The sequence below is a fragment of the Helicoverpa armigera genome, chromosome 2 (assembly GCF_030705265.1).
Source record: "Helicoverpa armigera isolate CAAS_96S chromosome 2, ASM3070526v1, whole genome shotgun sequence".
Classification (NCBI taxonomy): Eukaryota; Metazoa; Arthropoda; class Insecta; order Lepidoptera; family Noctuidae; genus Helicoverpa; species Helicoverpa armigera.
In genome coordinates this window covers 11,123,788-11,143,415 of record NC_087121.1, presented here as the reverse complement: position 1 = coordinate 11,143,415, position 19,628 = coordinate 11,123,788, and the positions used below count along the sequence as shown (strand labels likewise).

Sequence of the window (19,628 nt, the reverse complement as noted above, 5' to 3'; positions counted from 1 at the left end):
TAGAACCGGTTTTCTCGGGACCTCTAGGACCGATTTCCAAAAATATTTGGATTTCGTGTTAACAGTGCAGTAAAGAACCTATTTCGACCACTTTCACTACTGGGCAAATGGCTCAGGCTTTGTTAAGTGACTAACTATGGAGAACATTTGAACCGGTTTTCCTCGGGACCCCTGGGACCGTATTCAAAAATATTTTAATTTCGTGTTAAGAGTGAAGTCAAGAACCTGTTTTGACCACTCCCACTACTGGACAAATGGCTCAAGCTTTGTAAAGCGACTGTTCATGTGGAATATTTGAACCGGTTTTCCTCGGGACTCCAGGGAGCGATTTCAAAAATATTTGCATTACGTGTTCAAAGTGCACTATGGAACCCCCTGGAACTACTCCCACTGCTGGGCAAACTTTGAGCCCACACCCTGGCATTGTCCTTTGGAATAAAATCAATGCTGGTGAAAAAATGCCTTAATGTTGTTATGCCATGAACTTTTTGCTTACATTTTTAAATCTGCAACATTTCGACTCATCACGCTGAAGAGCTTAAGCTGGGGGCAGGTTCCTAATTAGAGGTAGATGATGGCAGTGGCAAGTCAAGAATTATAGATAGCTTCTCAAAAAAAAAAAACATATAAATATAGATTACCTAATCAAATGGAGTTTCTTACCGGCTCTTCCCCATGATACCAACTTTTTGGAACCGTGCAACTAGTGTGACTTTTCATAGGAGCCTGCAAAGGCCTATTTGAAATATACATTTAACCTTGACTTTAAAATTGAATCCAGAAACTCATTGTAAAGTTTTTTTTATTTACGCTACAATTTTTACCTTCAAGCCACTTTTTTTTCTTATTTAAAATATAATTATAGGTACTTTTATCGTAATCTGTTCATGGAATGGGATGTAAATAAATCATAGGTACACCTAATTTTATTACAAAGATACAACATAAATTGTAGCAGTTTCTAGAAAAGACAGATTTAATACCAAAACATTAGAAAATAAGCCAATACACGTGTACACATTTAAGGCTGTAGGAATTTTTCGAAAAGAACTGAAAGTGTTTGAGAACCTAAGACGTCGCAATTTTGGTTTATTTTCATGAGTATAAGCCGCCTGAAAATCCATGTAAAAATGTTTAAAAAGAATCTTATACCTACCAGTAGGTTTTCTTAATTGAATCCTGCTTATTATATAGTATAGAATCACCTCAAATAGTTTTTTTTTCTTACAAAAATAATATGTATTGCTTAAAAGCCTTCATAAATTAATTACGTTCTTAGATAAAATTAAGAAAAGTAGTGAAACGCGTGAATAAGTAAGAAGTAACTGAAGTGGTAGAAATAAAAATGTTTTAATTGAAATAATTTACAAAACGATCTTTTTTATGGATTAAATATGAAGTCTACCAAGAATCATGATAATCAAACAATCATTTTTCAAGTAAGGCGGAAAATGTGTTTTTTATTATTCGTCAAAGAAACTTTTTAGCTTCCAACTCATCCGTACAAACGTTAACGTTTCCACGAAAAATATTTCAAAAAGCATAAACAATTTTAATTCAAGGAAGTACTAAATAATCAACCGTTCCTGGTACCTCAAATCAAATCAAATCCTCTGGTTTTTTACTGATAAAATATTGTTAAATACCTTTGGTTACCATTTCCGTGAATCTTGCTAACAAGTTCTCTAGAATCAGTCAAAAATCCGGGTATTTTTCTGCATAATATATTTAGCAACCAGCAGTTTTCACGAGTGGTTTCACTCACGTCGCAATAAAAAGTGAAAAAAAGTCGCAATAACATTCAAGTGTTATCGCTTGTCAACTTTTTTTTTTCAAATCGGTTCACTAGATCCTGAGATTAGCACGCAAACAATCCTCAGTTTTAGAAAACTAGTATAGATAATCTGGGGGATGAAAACAATCATAAAATAAATACACTTTCATCCAACTCATTCCTCGATAATTTTGTCATACCTAGCTTCTAAGTCCTTAACTATTCTTCGGCTATAAGCAAATTCATAACACAAAGCACACTGTAAACAAAATTCTGCCGATATCAGACTGAGAAGTTTGATTGGCTTAACGATTACTTTCAAAGTTAATCATTAAGTCAACTATCAGCCTACAGTTTAGTCTGTTGAGCATAGGGGCTCTAATACTTACTTTACAGACTTACAGCCAAATAGTTTTAAACCATCAAGAACCAAATGACAAACGGGGGTATCATAATCAATCGATACCAATCTTTAACAGATGTCTCAAGGACCCCTAACTCCTCATTAGTTATAATAGTACTACGTTATTTAACCTGCAAGGAGGTATGTGCCTTAAGGCATCTCCGCTCACTTTTGAAAGTCATCGGCCCTGGTACATAAAAGACACACGACGGTTTTCAATTAGTAAGAGTCTGACACTCCCTCACTGTTGCTAACCCACAGCGGGAGGGGTCATAAAAAAGTTGCTCTAAACATATTATATTTTCCCAACAGAGATTATAGGCCGCGTCCGTCATCCCATAGGAGGGGTGCTGTTCAGGCCACCACTTGGAGGTCTGGTGGCCAGGCCGGCGGTGCTAGCGGTGCTGAACGCCTGCTGGAGCGAGCGGCCTGATCGTAGGCCGGATTTGCGGCTTGTGAGGCTCCGGCTTAAGGATATGCATGCTGGCATGTAAGTAGTTTAAAATCAACATGAATAAAAAATAACAATGATTGTTTCAAGCATCAGTTTGTTTGTAGTGTATAAGTCCGATCGAGATGGTTTACCTGTAGTAAGAAGTGCCTTTCTCAAATGAATAGTCCATCTACAGTTTTAGTAATACGAAAGACATTATTTTCCAAGTTAATTCACAAATAAAATCTAAATTGGTTGCCATATTCTAACCCCGAGGGAGCAAAAACATTGACAATAACCAGACTCAGAGGTCCAATTTAAGTTTAAGGCTGTGTCAGGGTATGTTAGTTAACAGCTAACAAGGCTGTAAGACAATCCATAAAATAGGGACAATATAGCACCCTAATAAATCACTAAACCCTAAAATAGTTCTTGAATCTTCATAATGACAAAAGTTGCCTTCTAAATAGCAAAGTTTGACGCTTTACTGATCAATCTAAGATTAATAAAGTCTATGCCCTGCAGACAAACACGCAATGACGACATACAATGGATTTCTATAACCGATCCATCGATTGTTTTGCGACTATAGATTGGACATCTATCTGCTAATATAACAAAATGGAAACTTTTTATTTGTTTGCTCCGAAACTACCGAACCGATTTCAAAAATTCTTTCGCTGTTGGAAAGCTATGTTACCACCGCGTAACATTAGTTATATTTTATCCCGGTACGGACAGTACTTCCCACGATAAATAGTAGTTTACATGGAGCTTATATCAAAATCTGGATAGATTATAGAAGTACACCGCTAGACTAGTGAATACAAATCAAATATTTTTAACGTTTTCAATCATTATGCAGTCTCATATATCTTTAATTCAGTTTGTCTAGACATTCTAAGAGTTCAGATTATCTTAAATTGAAGGCATAAATAATTCAATTTCTGAAGTGTTAAGTAAATCTATAGTGAATAGAAAAGAATCAGGTATATTTTATTTGTTCAAATTCAATATAAAATCGTTAATCTTTTTAAGAAAATGTATAAAGTACTTGTTATTTTTGGATATAAAGAGTTAAAAGGGCTGTGGATAAGTGTGCTTCACACTTTATTATTGTTGTCTAAATACATTATTACTTTTTGCAAAAGCTCAAGATAAAAAGACTATCCAGGACCAACCGTGATGCAAATGGGTTATAATACTTAGCAAGATTCTACCAAAATTGTTCATGACCAAAAAATGAATAATGGCGTCCACGGTCGATTTCGGCTCATTTAAGGAGATCAGCTAGCTGCGCAGGACATTATTATAGTGCACGAGCATTTGCGCAGACACAGGTGCACTCCATATTCCTTCAATCTCATAACCCGATGGGCAGTCACCCACAAAGCTATTTCAGCCCGCCCGGGAATCGAACCCGAGACCGAGCACAGCAGCCGCGCTTGCGTGCGATCATTAGACCATCGAGGCAGTCAAAAAAAATGAATAGGTAAAAGTAAATAAGCATCAACGCGACTCTACTGTTAGCACGTGTTCGCATCGAAGATCACATTTCAGCCTATATTCTAGGAATTTGTAACTGTTTGCTGAAGCAAGTAGACCAGAAGAAACATGTTGTGTGCGTCACAGAGCCGCACGTGTCAATGTGATGTTTGTTTATCCATCGTAAAAATAGCTACATCCAAATTGTGGACCCTCTTTTTTGAATTCCATTAATTAGAAAAACATTCCAAAGTTAGGATCAAACAAACACATCAATTCGAAAGGATATCGTTTGAGCAACTGGGATGAGTTGCCATTTAACTTTAACGATAACCTAATCAGAACCAACTGTCAAATCGCTAATTTAACCAATGGCCTAGCCACCCTTTATAGGCTATCTTTGGGGTACCCGCAAACTTCAAACTTTTAATCGGCTGAATGGTCATATGCTCATTACAAAAATCAGGTATTGACCTGGTATCAAGCCCACTGAAAACATATATTGAATTTACGATTTTTATTTAATTTTTTCAACCATCGGGCTAACTGTCTCCCGCACTGTGCGCGTACTCTTAACTCTTAATTGTTGATGAAAAATCGTGTACTCAAAACACAATTTAATAAATACTCCTTGGTCCAGGAAAACTAACATCTTCGACAACATGCTGGCCATGATGGAGAAGTATGCGTCAAACTTGGAGGCCATTGTCGCAGCCAGGACTGAACAGCTACTTCAGGAGAAGAGAAGAACTGATGACTTGCTCAATAGGATGCTGCCTAGGTAAGTATTATGTATTGGTTACTAGCTGTTCCATGTAGTTCCACCTGAACCCCGAAGGAACATTGCACCTGGAGGAAAAGTAGCCTATAGTCTTTCTCAATGCAGGGGCTATATCACATTGAAATATGTTTTCAAATCGGCCCAGTAGTCAATCTCAAGAACTTTTACGTGGAAACTCATTTATAAAATTCTCAAAGGTCGATTTTCAGTAGCCGGAAAACCTTTTAAAGTAATCTTATTAATAACACAAGAAATTCCAAGAAAGTATGTGTTACTCTTTCACGTTACGAAAAGGGCTTCTTTTTATCTATTTGCACCGAGAAGTGAGTCTTTCGGAACACGAGTGAGAAAGCTAGTATAATATATCTTGCTATAAAATTTACTTGATATTTCGACTTCAGTTAAATATAAAATATTAATTTTCAATCCAACTACCCTTACGAATACCTACAGCGAAAAATGTATTTAAATCATTTCCAGTTAGAATATTTTAATTTGTTCTCGATGCCGGTCGAAATTCTCTATAAATTCCCGACCTGATATTGGCAACATTTTAGTCTAAACTATTCAAAAGCTTGCAACTATTACTTAGATATCCGATTCAGAGAATTCTATCTGCCTAATATAAGGTAGGTACCTACTATAGAAGTCTGAAAGGCAAATCAAAAGGAAAGGTAGATCCAAAGATTTTACAGTTAAATCTAAGATTACTCAACCGGTTTCTAGAATATCTTAGGTATCCGCATACTGTAGACTAAACAGTCGACCGACTTTCAACCCGACGTAGGCAATTCATTTTAAGAAAGTTTTGAATCCAATCAAAGCTTTCAGTCAATAAAATAAATATGTGATCGTTCAGCCAACAGTTTGATCATTTGTGTAGATATCAACATTTGATCAAACTGTTGACCGACAGTTTACTGTTTGCAGGGTACTCAAATTTTACCAAAATTCGAAACCATTTTTAATAGTTTGGGCATCCATTTTCATGGACGTATGAGTTTGAATAGGTTTTCATAAAAGTATGCAGATTTATTCGTGTAAGCAAGCTTTATATGCTGTATGATTGATGTTGCCGGTCGCTAACCTTGAGATTCGAAAGTCAAAGACTCAAAAGGTCAAGGTTAATGTTCTTAATTATCAGAGAATTGTGTTAGATACTGCGTAGTAGCCTAGCGTAATTAAGTTTGTAACGTATTCCGACGTGGTAGTAATTTTTACGGTTTTTTTTGGCTTTTCTCTAATAAAGTTGTCTGCAATGTGAGTCATTTCGGATTTTTTTGTTTACTGGTTTAACGTTTAGGTATGTAGTTAGTTTAGTAAAAAAAAAATATTTACTGGTCTGTTCAGACGAAAGCCTCGATTTCTTACAATTTTAAAATATCCATGCTAAGCCAACATAGCAAATGATACTGGTTATTTACCCGCTTTACCCGCGTCCTAGAGGAATAGGTACTCAGATAATATACAGCCCATGTACCTCGGGAATAATATACCTAGCTTTTTAACAGTGTTTTTTTGATCAAATCGTTTCTATAGTTTTAGAGGCTTTAGGATACAAACCAAATACAATATCTATAGATTATAACTTAACTTTCTTCTTTGCCCACAGGACTGTAGCTGAAGCATTAAAGCGCGGTGAAAGGGTGCAAGCAGAGAGCTTCGACTGCGTCACAATATACTTCAGTGATATCGTCGGCTTTACCAAGTTAGCTGCTACTAACACTCCTATGCAGGTAAGGTGTTTCTTATCTATATGTCGGAGGCGAACATCAAGGATGGCACTATCGTCCGACATCAGTTAGGGTAATCAAGCAAAGAGATAACTCAAAGAAACTCAAAATTCAAACGAACTCAAAAGTCAAACGTTTATTCAAATTAGTCGGAACAAAAGACAGCCCCCAAAACGCCCGCCCTTCGCCACTTCCTCTGTGTTTTGGCTTGGGGAGAAGAAGTGGCGGAACAAACTCCCCAGCAACACATGTCTGTCTGTTAGGTTAGAAGAACCTTTACACTTTAATTTCAAAAGACACTTTACACACTTTACAATATGGATCTACAACAGTACTACAACACTAGGCAATAACACTAGGTACACTACACGTTACGAAAGGCAGTATCGAGATGTGCGCAGCACGACGACTCGACCAAGACTGAGCTCCGCGGACGCCACGCCGACCACCACTACTCTGCCAAGCGCGCCAAAATGTTGTTTCACCGGAAACGCCACCAGAGGGCGCGCTTGCGTGACGTTTAGTGTCCGTACTATTGACAGTCTCCGACATATATATTTATATAAAAATGAATCCCTATATCCCTTGGTCTAAAGTGAAAGACTGGACCGATTAATCTAAAATTAGAGAGGAGGTAGCTTAGACCTAAGAAAAACACCATCAGCCAAGGGAAGCAGTTATGAAGGATCGCAGGTGAAACCGCGGGTGGAAGCTAGTTTCATTATAATTTTTATCATAGTTTTTTCGCACTATAGATAGCAGATCAGCATTTATAGATTGGGTTGCCATATAGAAAGATAAGCATGAACTCATAAGGTAAATTATATAATGTCGTCATACAGAGATATATGGAAGAAGATTTTCCCCAAAAGAAAATTGTCTAACCTATTTAGATGTTACAGAGATATGTGTACATATTGTAAAAACAAACAAAATTATACAAAAGCAAATTAAAATCCTTGCAGACTAATTTAGGTATTTTAAGAACAAACATTCTAGAAAGACTTTCTATTGACAATAATAATTTGTTTTGATTAGGTATAAATATAAATTTTATATTTGTTTTATAAAATTTCAAAGAGTAGGTCTGTTATGAAAAAAGATATAATAATAGACACGCGAAAAAGTTCCCTGAATTTTGAGTATGAAAGTTGATTAGATATTTTCATTCACCTGAAAGTGAAAGGTCGTGTTAATTTAAGTATCAATATTATAAAAATAAATGCTTTGTTTTTAGACAATCTACTTTTAGAACAAAACAAAAAGTTAATATAGGCAACTTTGTGACATTGAAAAATGCTTTCATCAAGTTATAATTTGCCTACTTTGAGCATGAAAATAATTCTTAATGTTTCTTTTTACAACAATTTAATTAAGATCATATTTTTGTCTTTTTAATTAAATGAAATTATTTACTCTACTACAGCTTAATATAAAGCATTTAAAGTTTTTAAAAAATACTCTTAGAAGTCCTAGAAAAATACTAGTTGTTACTAGTTCAACCAGGCATTTAATTAAGTGTGAACTGGCCTTAACACAGTTATCCATTTCACGCAATAAATCGAACATTTATCAATGATTTCTTTTGAACAACTTCTCGGAAGTGTGTCGGTTTCGTACTTGTCAACCGTTGCTATGATACGTACTTGCCAAGCGAGAGACACTCACTTGTGATCAATTGAGTAAGTTGGTTCCTTTTGCTTCAAAGATGTTGTTCACGATTGACGCTTACCGTAATTTTGTCTTCTATACTAATAGTAATATAATAAAGAGAAATAATTTTTTTGTTTGTTTGTTTGCTCCTAAACAACCGTTGGAAAGCTACACTCTTCCCGAGTAACATAGGCTATATTTATCCCAGCGCGGGCAGTAGTTACTTAATGCAGCTAAAGCCACGGGAAAGCAGCTATCTATACATATTAGATTACATAAGGTTCTTGCTTAAGTAGACATCATTAATTATTTGGTATTGTCTTAAGTGTTTATGAAAGGGATGACGGTGCTATGGAACTTTATTTATATGGAACGTTATGTACGTACAGGCAAGCTTATGTAATAATGAAGTTATTTCAGTTGTGTGGATGCCTATAAACTAGCTAGGCACTATTAATATCTTACAGCTATTGTACTATTGTCTAAATTCCATGTCATCTAGCTGATGAAAGGACTAAAATTATACCTAATCCTGTCAGCGGCCTGACAGCGGTTTCTGAAAATAGACACTAAATTACTCTATATTCCCTCAGGTGGTGGAAATCCTGAATGATCTGTACACTTGCTGCGACGCTATCATATCATACTACAATGTTTATAAGGTAAGTTTATAATTACAGTCTCGCTAACATGAAGTTAGGATTTTCAATGACGTAGTAAGATTCCTCTTGATTTTAACGATTTACGACCCTCACTTATCAAGAATATTGTTATTTATTTGGGTTCAGAAACCCCAAAAGACTTTTCAGTTTATATGATATGTCGTTATTAAAGTTATACCTACTTCTATTGTTAAATATAGTGGGTTTGGATTGTTCGTCAATCACGCTTCAACAGCAGAAAGGAATGGACTGTCAGGCTCATATATAAATTGAAATTTACTAAAAAAAATTGGATACTTTTTATCGAGATTCGATAACTTTATTCCTTGGAACGCAGGTGAAACGCGGTTTATTATAAAGCTTCAAATCTTACCCCAGGTGGAGACAATAGGCGACGCATACATGGTAGTAGGAGGTCTACCAGAGAGGTGCTCACGACATGCTGCGGAGGTGGCCTCCTTAGCCCTGCATGTGCTGGACTCCGTGCCCAAGATCAGGTCGAGACATATGCCCGCTGCAAGACTGCATATTAGAATAGGTAAGGTTTTATTATCCTCACTGGATAGCAAACAAAATCATCCTCCGAGTCTTTTTCCCAATTATCTGGGGGTCGGCTTCCAGTCTGACCGGATGTAGCTGAATAGCAAACAAAATATGGAGAACAATATGACTGGCGGAGGTGCCATAACAGAAATCCTAAGAAAGTAACGCACCAAACCTTCTTTGGACCCGACCATTTTTTGTAATACTAAAAAGTTGTTGTCAAAACTCATTGGTTCACTCGTAACTGATCCTTTTAGTCATACTCACCGTACGTATTTGACCTAGAAGAAGGTCTAGGCCTGACCTACCTGCACTATGGCATCTCCGCTTATCTTTTCTTGCTCCATAGGATAGACGTTTTAATGAAGACCTGATATAGGTCTAGCTATCAACACAGCCTTGAAAACAGAACACTTAAATAGGCATTGATTTACTCTTCAACTAATTGAAAAGGTACTCCTTAGATATCGATGTCTAGACCCTTTTAAGACCCCAATCAAGGACTGGAGTTGACTTGAATTACTTATATCTACATTACACATCGTTTTGTGAATTTGAATCTCGTATGAGTCAATTAATATTATTTCCAGTAGTTACGTTGAAGCTCTGATAGAAGTGGAAAATTTTTATGTAAATGGTTTTCTCGATATCTTATCTAATGTTTCGCGGTAAAGTTTTAAAGCATATTTCGAGAATTCAATTGAGAGAACTTTCGGGAAGATGAACTTTTACTTCGAAGATTATTAATAGCGTGAACGAATGATAAGATCACGCCTCGTCTCTGATGTTAACTTAAAAAAAAACATTTTATACCTATTTGAAATTCCTGTTCCACTTACCGCAATCACTTTAAGTAATTGTACCTGCACATGGAAAAGCTTTTCCGATAGAAGCAGGTTTTTCGCTAATTTAATTAAGCGACATCTTTAGCAGTCGCTACTTGTAATCAGAAGCCAGTAAGTCCGACTACCAGTCTTACTAAGGGGTATTGGGCTACCCAGGTAACGGGGTTGAGGAGGTCAGATAGGCAGTCGCTCCTTGTAAAACACTGGTACTCAGCTGCATCCTATTAAGCTGAAGCTGACCCCAACATTGTTGGCACAAGGCTAGGCAAGTGATGATGAAGTAATAAGACATTTAATATTTGTACGCCTTCACGGCAAAACAGAGCAGTTCGTTTAATAATAGGATCCTTATGTGATAAGTACCTATGTTTAACAAATAAATATTTCTGATTCTGATATCTCAAAATCTCAAATCACTATGTTTTGCCTACATAGGTATTCATAGCGGCCAATGCGCAGCTGGCGTAGTAGGAGTCAAGATGCCAAGATACTGTCTCTTTGGAGACACAGTGAATACTGCAGCGAGGATGGAGTCAAGTGGTGAACCTCAACGTATCCACATCAGCCATGATACGTATCTACTGCTCAAACAACATGGCGGATACCATTTTAAGGAACGAGGGATAGTTAATATCAAGGTAAGGATATACCACGCTTAGGATTTTGTAATACCCATACTAAACAAGAAGTGATAACCAGATCTCTAAAGAAAACGCTGAATTTAAAAGTTCAACAGATCTTAGGAACTGAACTACATAGTTCTCTATCCTAGAAAATTAAATGTTGTTTTTTGTTCAGGGAAAGGGAGAAATGCGGACATGGTGGCTAGTAGGTGAGGACCACGAGAGAAGAAAAAACACAATGAGTAGATACCGTAAGTAGTGTCTTGATTAACTTGTGTAAACTTTTTTGAATAACCCTCAATACTTAAGTGATGTCAATTTTAACAGAACCCGGTCTACTCCGAAACATGAACGAAGAGAGCGAAGACTTATGGGGCCTGAACAGGTCAATCCTCAACATTAGGGATCGCGCCCGCCTCTCCTGCGGGGGTCTTGCAGGGCCCGGCTCAGCCCTTTCCTCCCCCGGGCCCCCAGCCTGCGACTGCTTCATCCCCAACCGAGACCACCACTCGGCCCCCGTAGTCCTATTCTGCGACGAATGACGTTAACAAACCTCCCTGCAATACTTCTGGCTGAAAAACGATTGTGATGTTGATATCCCGAATGAGGTGAAGATCGATTGTGAAGACTATGTGGAAGATAGGTTCAATGATTGGATGATGGTGTACCAGTGTGGACGGAGTTTGGTGGAAGATGATGTCGCCACACGAGCCAGAAAGTTGGCGGCTTTGAGGAGACTGTACTGCGTAGATTATGACTGTGGTACTTGGTTGTAATTGTTTATTTTGAGATGTTAGGCTTATTGTACAGAGTTGTGGAGTTGGTGTTGAACCACATGAAGCGTATTTTATGTCACTTTTATGTGTCAGTTCGCTCAATGTGACTCTGACACTTAATGTAGAAGAAGCGATGTATCTCGGATGCACTAGCTAGCTTCTCTTATGATTCTTCTGATTATGAAGCTTAAATGTGAACCTCTGGCATAAGACAATTAATAGTTTACATATACAACAAAGTTTGTTAAAAACAATTGTAGGTGTGCTTTATAAATCCTTCCGGAACACGATTTCGTGAACCTTCCCTTTAAAGTTTCGTTTTAAATAGTCAAGTATTTTACCATCTAGTCTTAAAATTAAGTTCCTTTCATCCTTATTTAAAGACATCGTTTTCTCTACTTTTATTTAAGGCACTTAGGTAATGATGTATTTTTATTTATTTCAGTTGAAGTAAAGTATACATACATAAGTATATTTTATTTTTAAGATTGGCTAATTTAAGCGGTTGGCAATTACTATTAAAATTATGAGACTATGCTTCAAGACTTTTTTAAAGATTATACGATAAGACCTAATTAATTATCACTATTTATGGAAAATTAAAATGAATAGCTAAAAATAAATAAAAAATATAATTATACAGTAAAAATACTATGAAAATACCTTTACATTACAATAAAATGAAAATCGAAACCCCAGATGTTTAAATGTGCTAATTATAATTATTAGATATTAAGTAAATTGCTAATTATCAGGTAACTGTCCTTTCGCTGATATACCTAAGCACTTATAGATAAGTTTACACTTTAAATAGATACGTAGATAGGTCCAAAATAAAAACAATTATTTAGTTACTTATGAAAAAAAAAATACCACTACGTATTTGAAAAGTTGTGTTAGCTGCGTATATTTTTCATGTAGGTAACTACTTACCTACTGATTTTATGTACCTAACAGAAAATCAATTTAAAAATATATGTAAAGTACCTTTTTCAAGACGCGAGCAAAAATGAAAGCGGCTACTAAAATCTATTTTACGTACTTATCCAATTTCTATACTAACTGTGGGAATCCGTGTCTTAGAATAATTCCAGTGAACCTATTTTTAAACGAACTTATTCTTCAGCTGAAAGAATAGAAAGGTAGTTTTATCCCTAAATACCTAATCCTATTTACTTTAGTTACTTAGCTGGTTTACGAGGAAAAATGATTGATTCAGGTTTAAAGGAAAAATACTGGAAAGTTTTCGAGACCAAAGAGAATGAATAGGCTGTATTATAAGGATTTTCTTAGTTTAGTGAAGAATTATTTGAAGCTAAGTTTAGGCTGCGGCTTAGTTTTTGGTCCAAATGTTAAACTAGGTAAAATAACTTTCAAGAATGTCGTGGCTTAAACTTAGTTTTAGTAAATTGATTTTTAAATTAAACATTACTATGTATTATATAAAAGCAGGTTGAAAATCGAATCTTGAATTTGTTTTTCGTAGCTTGTAACTACAAAATAATTTCACGGGTTTAGAATAGATGTATCTAATTGAATTTAAAATTACACCTAATTGGTAAACAGGAGAAATAATTTGTGGAAAACAAACGGTTCATTAGATTGATTTTCTCAATAAGATACGCAATTAATTTCTTATGCGTATTTTCAATGTTCTCATCAAGGTAATGATAATTATTTACCACTGAATTATATGTATATTCATGACGAAAAGTCTGTATAATTTAATAATTGTTCAATATAATTATATTAGGAAATAATTGGACTAAATGTGATAGAAAATTAGGAAGGTAATAACTTATTAAATACGAAATTGAGAATGACTGAAGGATAAGAAAGTAGGTACTTGTATATATACCTATGTATATGTATATTAATTTTAGTTAGCATCTAAATTATATTGTTTTGATATAAAAAATATTGGAACAATTTTTGTAACGGACCTAATTATTGTAACTAGGCCCAAGACCAGGACTTATAAGTATTATTAAGACGGACCCTTTGCCGTAGCGTTTTTCTGCCCGAATGCGGGGCCCGCATGCTTGTATAAGTATTATAGTCTACTCTGCTTCCCTACATACTTACATAGCTAGACATTGTGTATGTTTTTAAAGTCAGTACCTACTACGATTTCCCTACATTTAATGGTTAAATGTACCTAAGTATTATTAATACTTCTTGTTAAAGGTATCAATAAGATATGTGAACCCCAAACGCAACCTTCACCAATTAAGGGTGTGTTCCATTTAGAGCTACCCGCATGCGGTACCCGCAAACGGACTTATAAAAGCAAAGGTCCCTTAGCTATAAGTCAAATGTGTGTTTATGTGTTATGTGTGTGATTTTGACCAATTATAGTGTGTCATGTCAATGTATGTGTGTACTTATATTGTGTGTTTTATACCAAACCCCTGCCAAGATGTGATGTTTATCAAAATCGATTGGTAATAAAATATTGACTTTGTGAAGAACGGTATATGAAATACGTATATTTTAATTTATTCTGTACGTGAATTCTGCGCAGTTCGACTAATCTTTTGTTTATGTTATATATTAATAAGTACCTTTTATGATAACGAATTCAAAATTAAACTTATTTTAATATCTATTTTTAGCCCAAGACGCCAAAACAGGGGTGTCAAGTTTGACCGCTGTATGTCTGAAGGTATCTGGTATCTGTCTGTCGCTCTTGAACCGATTTTCATATGTTTTTTTTAGATGAAAGCTTGTAAGCTATTTACCTACTTTTACGTCAGGGTACCGTGTCAGTATAGGTTATATTAAGATATATTGCTCTAGCCTTGACGGTACTCCCAATGCAAGAAGTCTACTTACCTAGGTAGTATCTAAAAATAGGGGTACTTAGTTTTCAGTAGGTATCCTGTAAATAAAATCTAGAGACCTATTTTCCTACTTTAAAAGTTTTCTCTTCACGTACCTAATACGTAGACTGTACGTGACTTAACGTGACACAAGTTTCTCAAGGTTCCTTTGTTATTCCATTAGCATAATTTGGTTACGACAAACAAATACTTAGGTGAGTTTACTCAGCTTTGAGATTAACTTAATATCAAACAAAGTATCTACACTAATATTATTATAAAGCTGAAGGCTTTGTTTGTGTATTTGAACGCGCTAATCTTAGGAACTACTGGTCCGTTTATCCCTCATTGATCAAGCGTGGTGATTAACTTTCAATCCTTCTCGTGTGAGAGATCTGTGTCCAGCAGTGAGACGATAAAAAAGCTGATGATGATGACTGGTCTGATTTGATTATCTCCTATTAGATAGCCCATTTATCAAGGGATGCTAAAAGCTATACGTATACATGTAGATCGTAAAATATCTACTTTTCCAGAACAGTATTCTTTCTTTTCCCTTCCCTTATCACACTTGATGGCACAGAGTGATGAACAATAAAAGTAAATGATCTCCCATTTCGTAGATGTTGACGTGCAAAGGAAAGTTTGGAAGCCAATTTTCTCTAATAAATAGGTGCTTACCTAGGTAGCTAGAACGCAAACGGATAAGGGGTTTCAGGATTTTACTTAGAAAATATTTACTACCAATCAATTTCGATAAACAGTATTTTTTCCTGTTTCAAAAACTGCCCAAGCTTGGTCCCATATTTAAAAATAATTAACTGTAAGAACTTAAATACATAAATGTATTTCAATTTAAATAATACCGAAGATTTGTTGACGAATGCTTTATTTATAAGTATTTATTAAGTCTAAATAAATCTACATGTGTAGGTAATTAACGGAATATTGCTGTTGACTGTTGATATAATAAAAACTTTTTAATAAAACCTAAAGAGTATTTGTTTTTTTTCCTCTCTTGTCTCTGCTTGATATAAATAGGTGCTTTAATGAATTGTTTGAACAATTAAGAAAGTGAAAGACATCATTATTTAACATTTTTTTTTTTTTTTCTAAAAGAAAATGACGAAATAATTTAGCTTCAGCTAATATTTTCATTATTCCACGAACATTTTATTTGATGTCTATGTCTGTAACCTGCCGAGTTAATGATACCTACGCCTGAGATAAGTTTTGTCACCCGAAACTTGTAACCTTAAAGACATTTTCGTAACCTCAGGCCTTATTGCTAGGTACGGTATCTATCCAAAATTAATTCACACTTGAATGTGCTTAACAAAAGTGGTCTACCTTTTGTCTAAATATTTGGTTTAGTGTCTGAGACAAAGAAAACGTAAACATAATATAGAGACGTAGTATTATCTAACTATAGGTAGGTACCTATTCTTATTGATTTTGCTCTCACCTTTAATTATATCATGTGTAGGTATACCTTTCTGTCATAATAAGGATTAGTTTTGTTTAAAACTAGTGCAAACCCACCTGTATTTCTTTCTCAGTCACCTGTATGTCTTTCCGGAACCCTTTGTGTACCAGGGCCGCGGTACTCAACTCTTCCGAACAATCCCGCAGTCCGGGCAGAACCTAACTCTAACCTAACGCAATCCCTACCTGCTTTAAAAACATTGTTGTTTATTATTTGACCTCTAAAGGGCGTCGCTATGACTCCTATAAGATTAATTATGACATTCACGCTACAATAAACACGGTAGATAAAGTTCAAAGTTACTTCAAGATGTGCCTAACGAAAGCTTTGAAGTCTGAATTATAATTGAAAAGGATAAATTAACGTGGCTTAGAAACAGCCGAATAGCACATCCAATAAATAGGTACGTAGTTAGGTACTACCTAAGCCTAGCCTAAGATGGGAGCTAGAGCTACGCTGCTTTTCTTCGATTTCGATTTACCGAGAATACATAAGGGGAGTACATAGAGGAGTATGTAAGAGGAGTTTCAGATCTGCGTTGTTTTTTTTATGTCGTTATTATTGTTTATAGACAGTGCTGAATGAAGGCAGTCAAATTATATTTAATTCATAACAACTGTAAAATAAACTTGGAAGGCGGACATTTTGGAAGGTGGTTGAAAAAAGTAATTCAATTTGAATATAAATGTAGAATCTAAAAGGTAAGTCATTTATGGGGAACATGGCTACACAGATAGTACCATGGGTACGCTAAAGCCTGAGACTGGACTAAGGAAGGTTCCAGCATAACATGAGATGATAAAAAAATTGCTAGTATTAAATTATAACAAAATATATATTTCCAAATTCTAGACTTAATCTAAACATGAGAATGTTATGAATACTGTGTTTTGTACAATAATGGAACTGAACTTCATAAAACAAAATGAAAATGAAGTCTGTCAAAAATGTAAACAATTATAACAAAATAATAAATCTGTTCTATCACAATAATTGTTATTCTTAGGGCTGATTTTTCAATCATCAGTTAACTTCTATCTGAGGAATAAAAATGGCGGTTTAACATATTTTCCATACAAAAGCTGTCAAAACGTTAAAAATATTCCTCAGATAGAAGATATCTGGCGATTGAAAAATCAGCCCTTAATCAAAATCTTTAAAAAATATATACTTGTTGTGACTGTTATTTAGAGACTGATACTTGAACATGTGATTCTACCCTTGATTACAAAATGTTTTTTTTTTATACAAATTTTTTAAATGAGTTTCATCACAATAACTAATCAGCTGTATCAAACTTTGAGCTTTGCTCGAATTTCCAGACAGCTCATTATTTGTAGTTGGAGTCGTGCCACAATACGAACTTCAATTCGTTCATGGTGCGAGTTCCAACTCATCACATCAAGACATTCCTCAAGGAAGAGTTTTGGCCGAAGGGTCTCGTATATCGGAGGTTCCGAGGCAGGCTACGCGACACCACGCAGCGTAACACGACGCCGACACTTCGTGTGCATTAGTTTTAAGTTGTTTATATAAAATATGTATTAGTATATGATTTAATGTTAAGTATAATATTTATGTATAGTGTTTTCTATGGGCCTTGATGCCTGATTTCAATAAATAAATAAATAAAATAGATTATTTACCAGTCACCCTACATTTTCACAACGAAAAACATGAATGTGATGACTAACATTTCAAACTATTTCATATCATATTTATGACAATGTGAAATTCACTTAAACGCATGAATGAATAATTACATTCAAACATGTTTCACCTATTTTCTTTCTAGAAAAGAAAAAAGGGGCATTTAAGGCAGAAATATCATCCCTTATCTCTGAATTTTGGGTCAGCACAGCATGTTTTCTTTTTCCATACCTATGTATAAATTCGTAAATTCATAATTTCTTTCAACTAACAATGTTGAGTTTTGCTTCCAGTCTAATCAAATGAAGCTGAGTAAGAAATCATCCTCCAAGCCTTATTCCCAACTATGTTGGGGTCAGCTTCCAGTTTAACGGGATGTAGCTGAGTACCAGTGCTTTATAAGTGCTAAGTAAGAAATCTACTATAAAATTAAAACAGGACATTGCAATCATTTCTTAAGCCCTCGTAGTCTCAGTTCCATTTCAAGATAAGCTTTCATTGATGGATCTTCCACCATGCTCAGTATTTTCTCACTGACTTCTGGGCCAACATTTTGCATCTTAGAAGATAGTGCTTCAGCCCATACTATGAACACACAATTTGAGCACCCTGATTGACAGCAAGCTGTTGGTGGTTCATCTATTGAAGCCTGGAAAATTAAAAAGTAAATATTTAATAATTTTTTGAAAACAGTTGAAGTTAAAGATTTTGAAATTAACAAATCTCTCCCAGCCTAACCTGTACTAGCCCTACATATGCACATTCAAATACAAATTGTCTTGGTGTGCCTTTTTATTCTTATGTCTTCAGGGACATGGGGTTTGCATAATAATATATTTATTAATAGCTGTTGTAGGAGCCATAAGCTGTTTGTCCCGTAAGTCACACAGTCAAGCATGGTCAGTGGGTAGTCTTAGGGACATGAAACAAGCCTTTTTTTTTAAATAAATACATGCTAAAGTTCCTTACATCTTTAGCAATCCTCTGTAGTTCTTTCTCTTTTTCATCTTCAGCTTGAGATTTTGTTGTACAGGGTCGAATTAATTTATTCCTATGTTTTATCGCGGCCAGCAAGCGTAGACTTTGTAATTTCTGCAATCAAGGTAAACATGCCATATTTAGTTATTGTATGAGGTCAATTAAAGGACTTTAAATGAAGAGTTATACTTACAAACATTATTTACAGTTTTTAGCCTAATGTAGCAGCAAATAAAGGGTTTTCAGACCATTTTCTTGGATGAATATGTTAACGCGGGGCAACTACGTCTATAGTTAGATAATTCATTTCTGTAAACAATTAACTTCATAGAAATAACAAGATGAATTTTAATTGATTTGTGTCATTTGGAAATTAAAAGGGGAGAGGTGGTTGGAGAGGTGCTTTATAATTCATTGTTAGATCTTCTACATGTTTTTCCGGAAAAACATTTTTCTCCAATTTTTCTTTCGTGGGCCCATTGACATTGACAGTGACTGACAATTAGTGACAATAAAAGAGGGAAATGTGACAATGACATTCGTATTAATTGTCAGAAAACGTTATGTTTTTGCTTTTTCTAAATGTTCTTCGAAATATCTGTGAAACACACTGACCTCTATATTTTGGTAAATATAGAGGTCAGTGGTGAAACATGTTTGTACCCAAACAGGAAAATGATTTAACTATTCTAAAAGACTTCGAATAAACTTTGCAATAACATGCAGATTTTGTAAACTCTCTTTGTAAAGTCTCTCGTTTAAAAGAGTGTTTAAAAGCGTTACTGTGAATATGCAGAATATAAATATAAGTTATATTTCATGTTGTATGTCTAAATAAAGGCAAAAGTCGACAAAAGCTAAAGAATGGAAATATCCTTAAAAAGTTGATGCTGACGAACATCGATATAATTGCTTCCAAAAACAAAGAAGAGCAACTACACCGGAAGTTCCATAGACAAAGCATTGGATTCTTGCAACACC

The 19,628-nt window shown here is 35.1% G+C and overlaps 2 protein-coding genes across 2 annotated transcripts in view; one reads left to right on the top strand and one right to left on the bottom strand.

Annotated features, from left to right (window-relative positions):
• LOC110379299 (guanylate cyclase 32E) overlaps window positions 1–11,826 on the top strand; it is a 102,204-nt gene extending 90,378 nt beyond the window's left edge. Inside the window, exons 15-22 of the mRNA XM_064039866.1 lie at window positions 2,490–2,667; window positions 4,736–4,876; window positions 6,489–6,612; window positions 8,856–8,924; window positions 9,303–9,462; window positions 10,748–10,950; window positions 11,111–11,186; window positions 11,263–11,826. Of these exons, the coding sequence (XP_063895936.1) occupies window positions 2,490–2,667; window positions 4,736–4,876; window positions 6,489–6,612; window positions 8,856–8,924; window positions 9,303–9,462; window positions 10,748–10,950; window positions 11,111–11,186; window positions 11,263–11,477 (1,166 nt within the window). The 3' untranslated portion in view covers window positions 11,478–11,826. The remainder of the gene's footprint in view (window positions 1–2,489; window positions 2,668–4,735; window positions 4,877–6,488; window positions 6,613–8,855; window positions 8,925–9,302; window positions 9,463–10,747; window positions 10,951–11,110; window positions 11,187–11,262) is intronic.
• Window positions 11,827–16,835: 5,009 nt separating this feature from the next.
• Window positions 16,836–19,144, bottom strand: LOC110379336 (oxidoreductase-like domain-containing protein 1). The gene is made up of 3 exons (XM_021338975.3): window positions 18,841–19,144; window positions 18,639–18,761; window positions 16,836–18,318 (listed from the first exon to the last, which is right to left on the bottom strand). Exons 1-3 carry the CDS (start codon window positions 18,844–18,846, stop codon window positions 18,118–18,120), a joined length of 330 nt encoding a protein of 109 aa, XP_021194650.2. The 5' UTR covers window positions 18,847–19,144; the 3' UTR covers window positions 16,836–18,117.
• Between the last annotated feature and the right edge of the window lie 484 nt (window positions 19,145–19,628).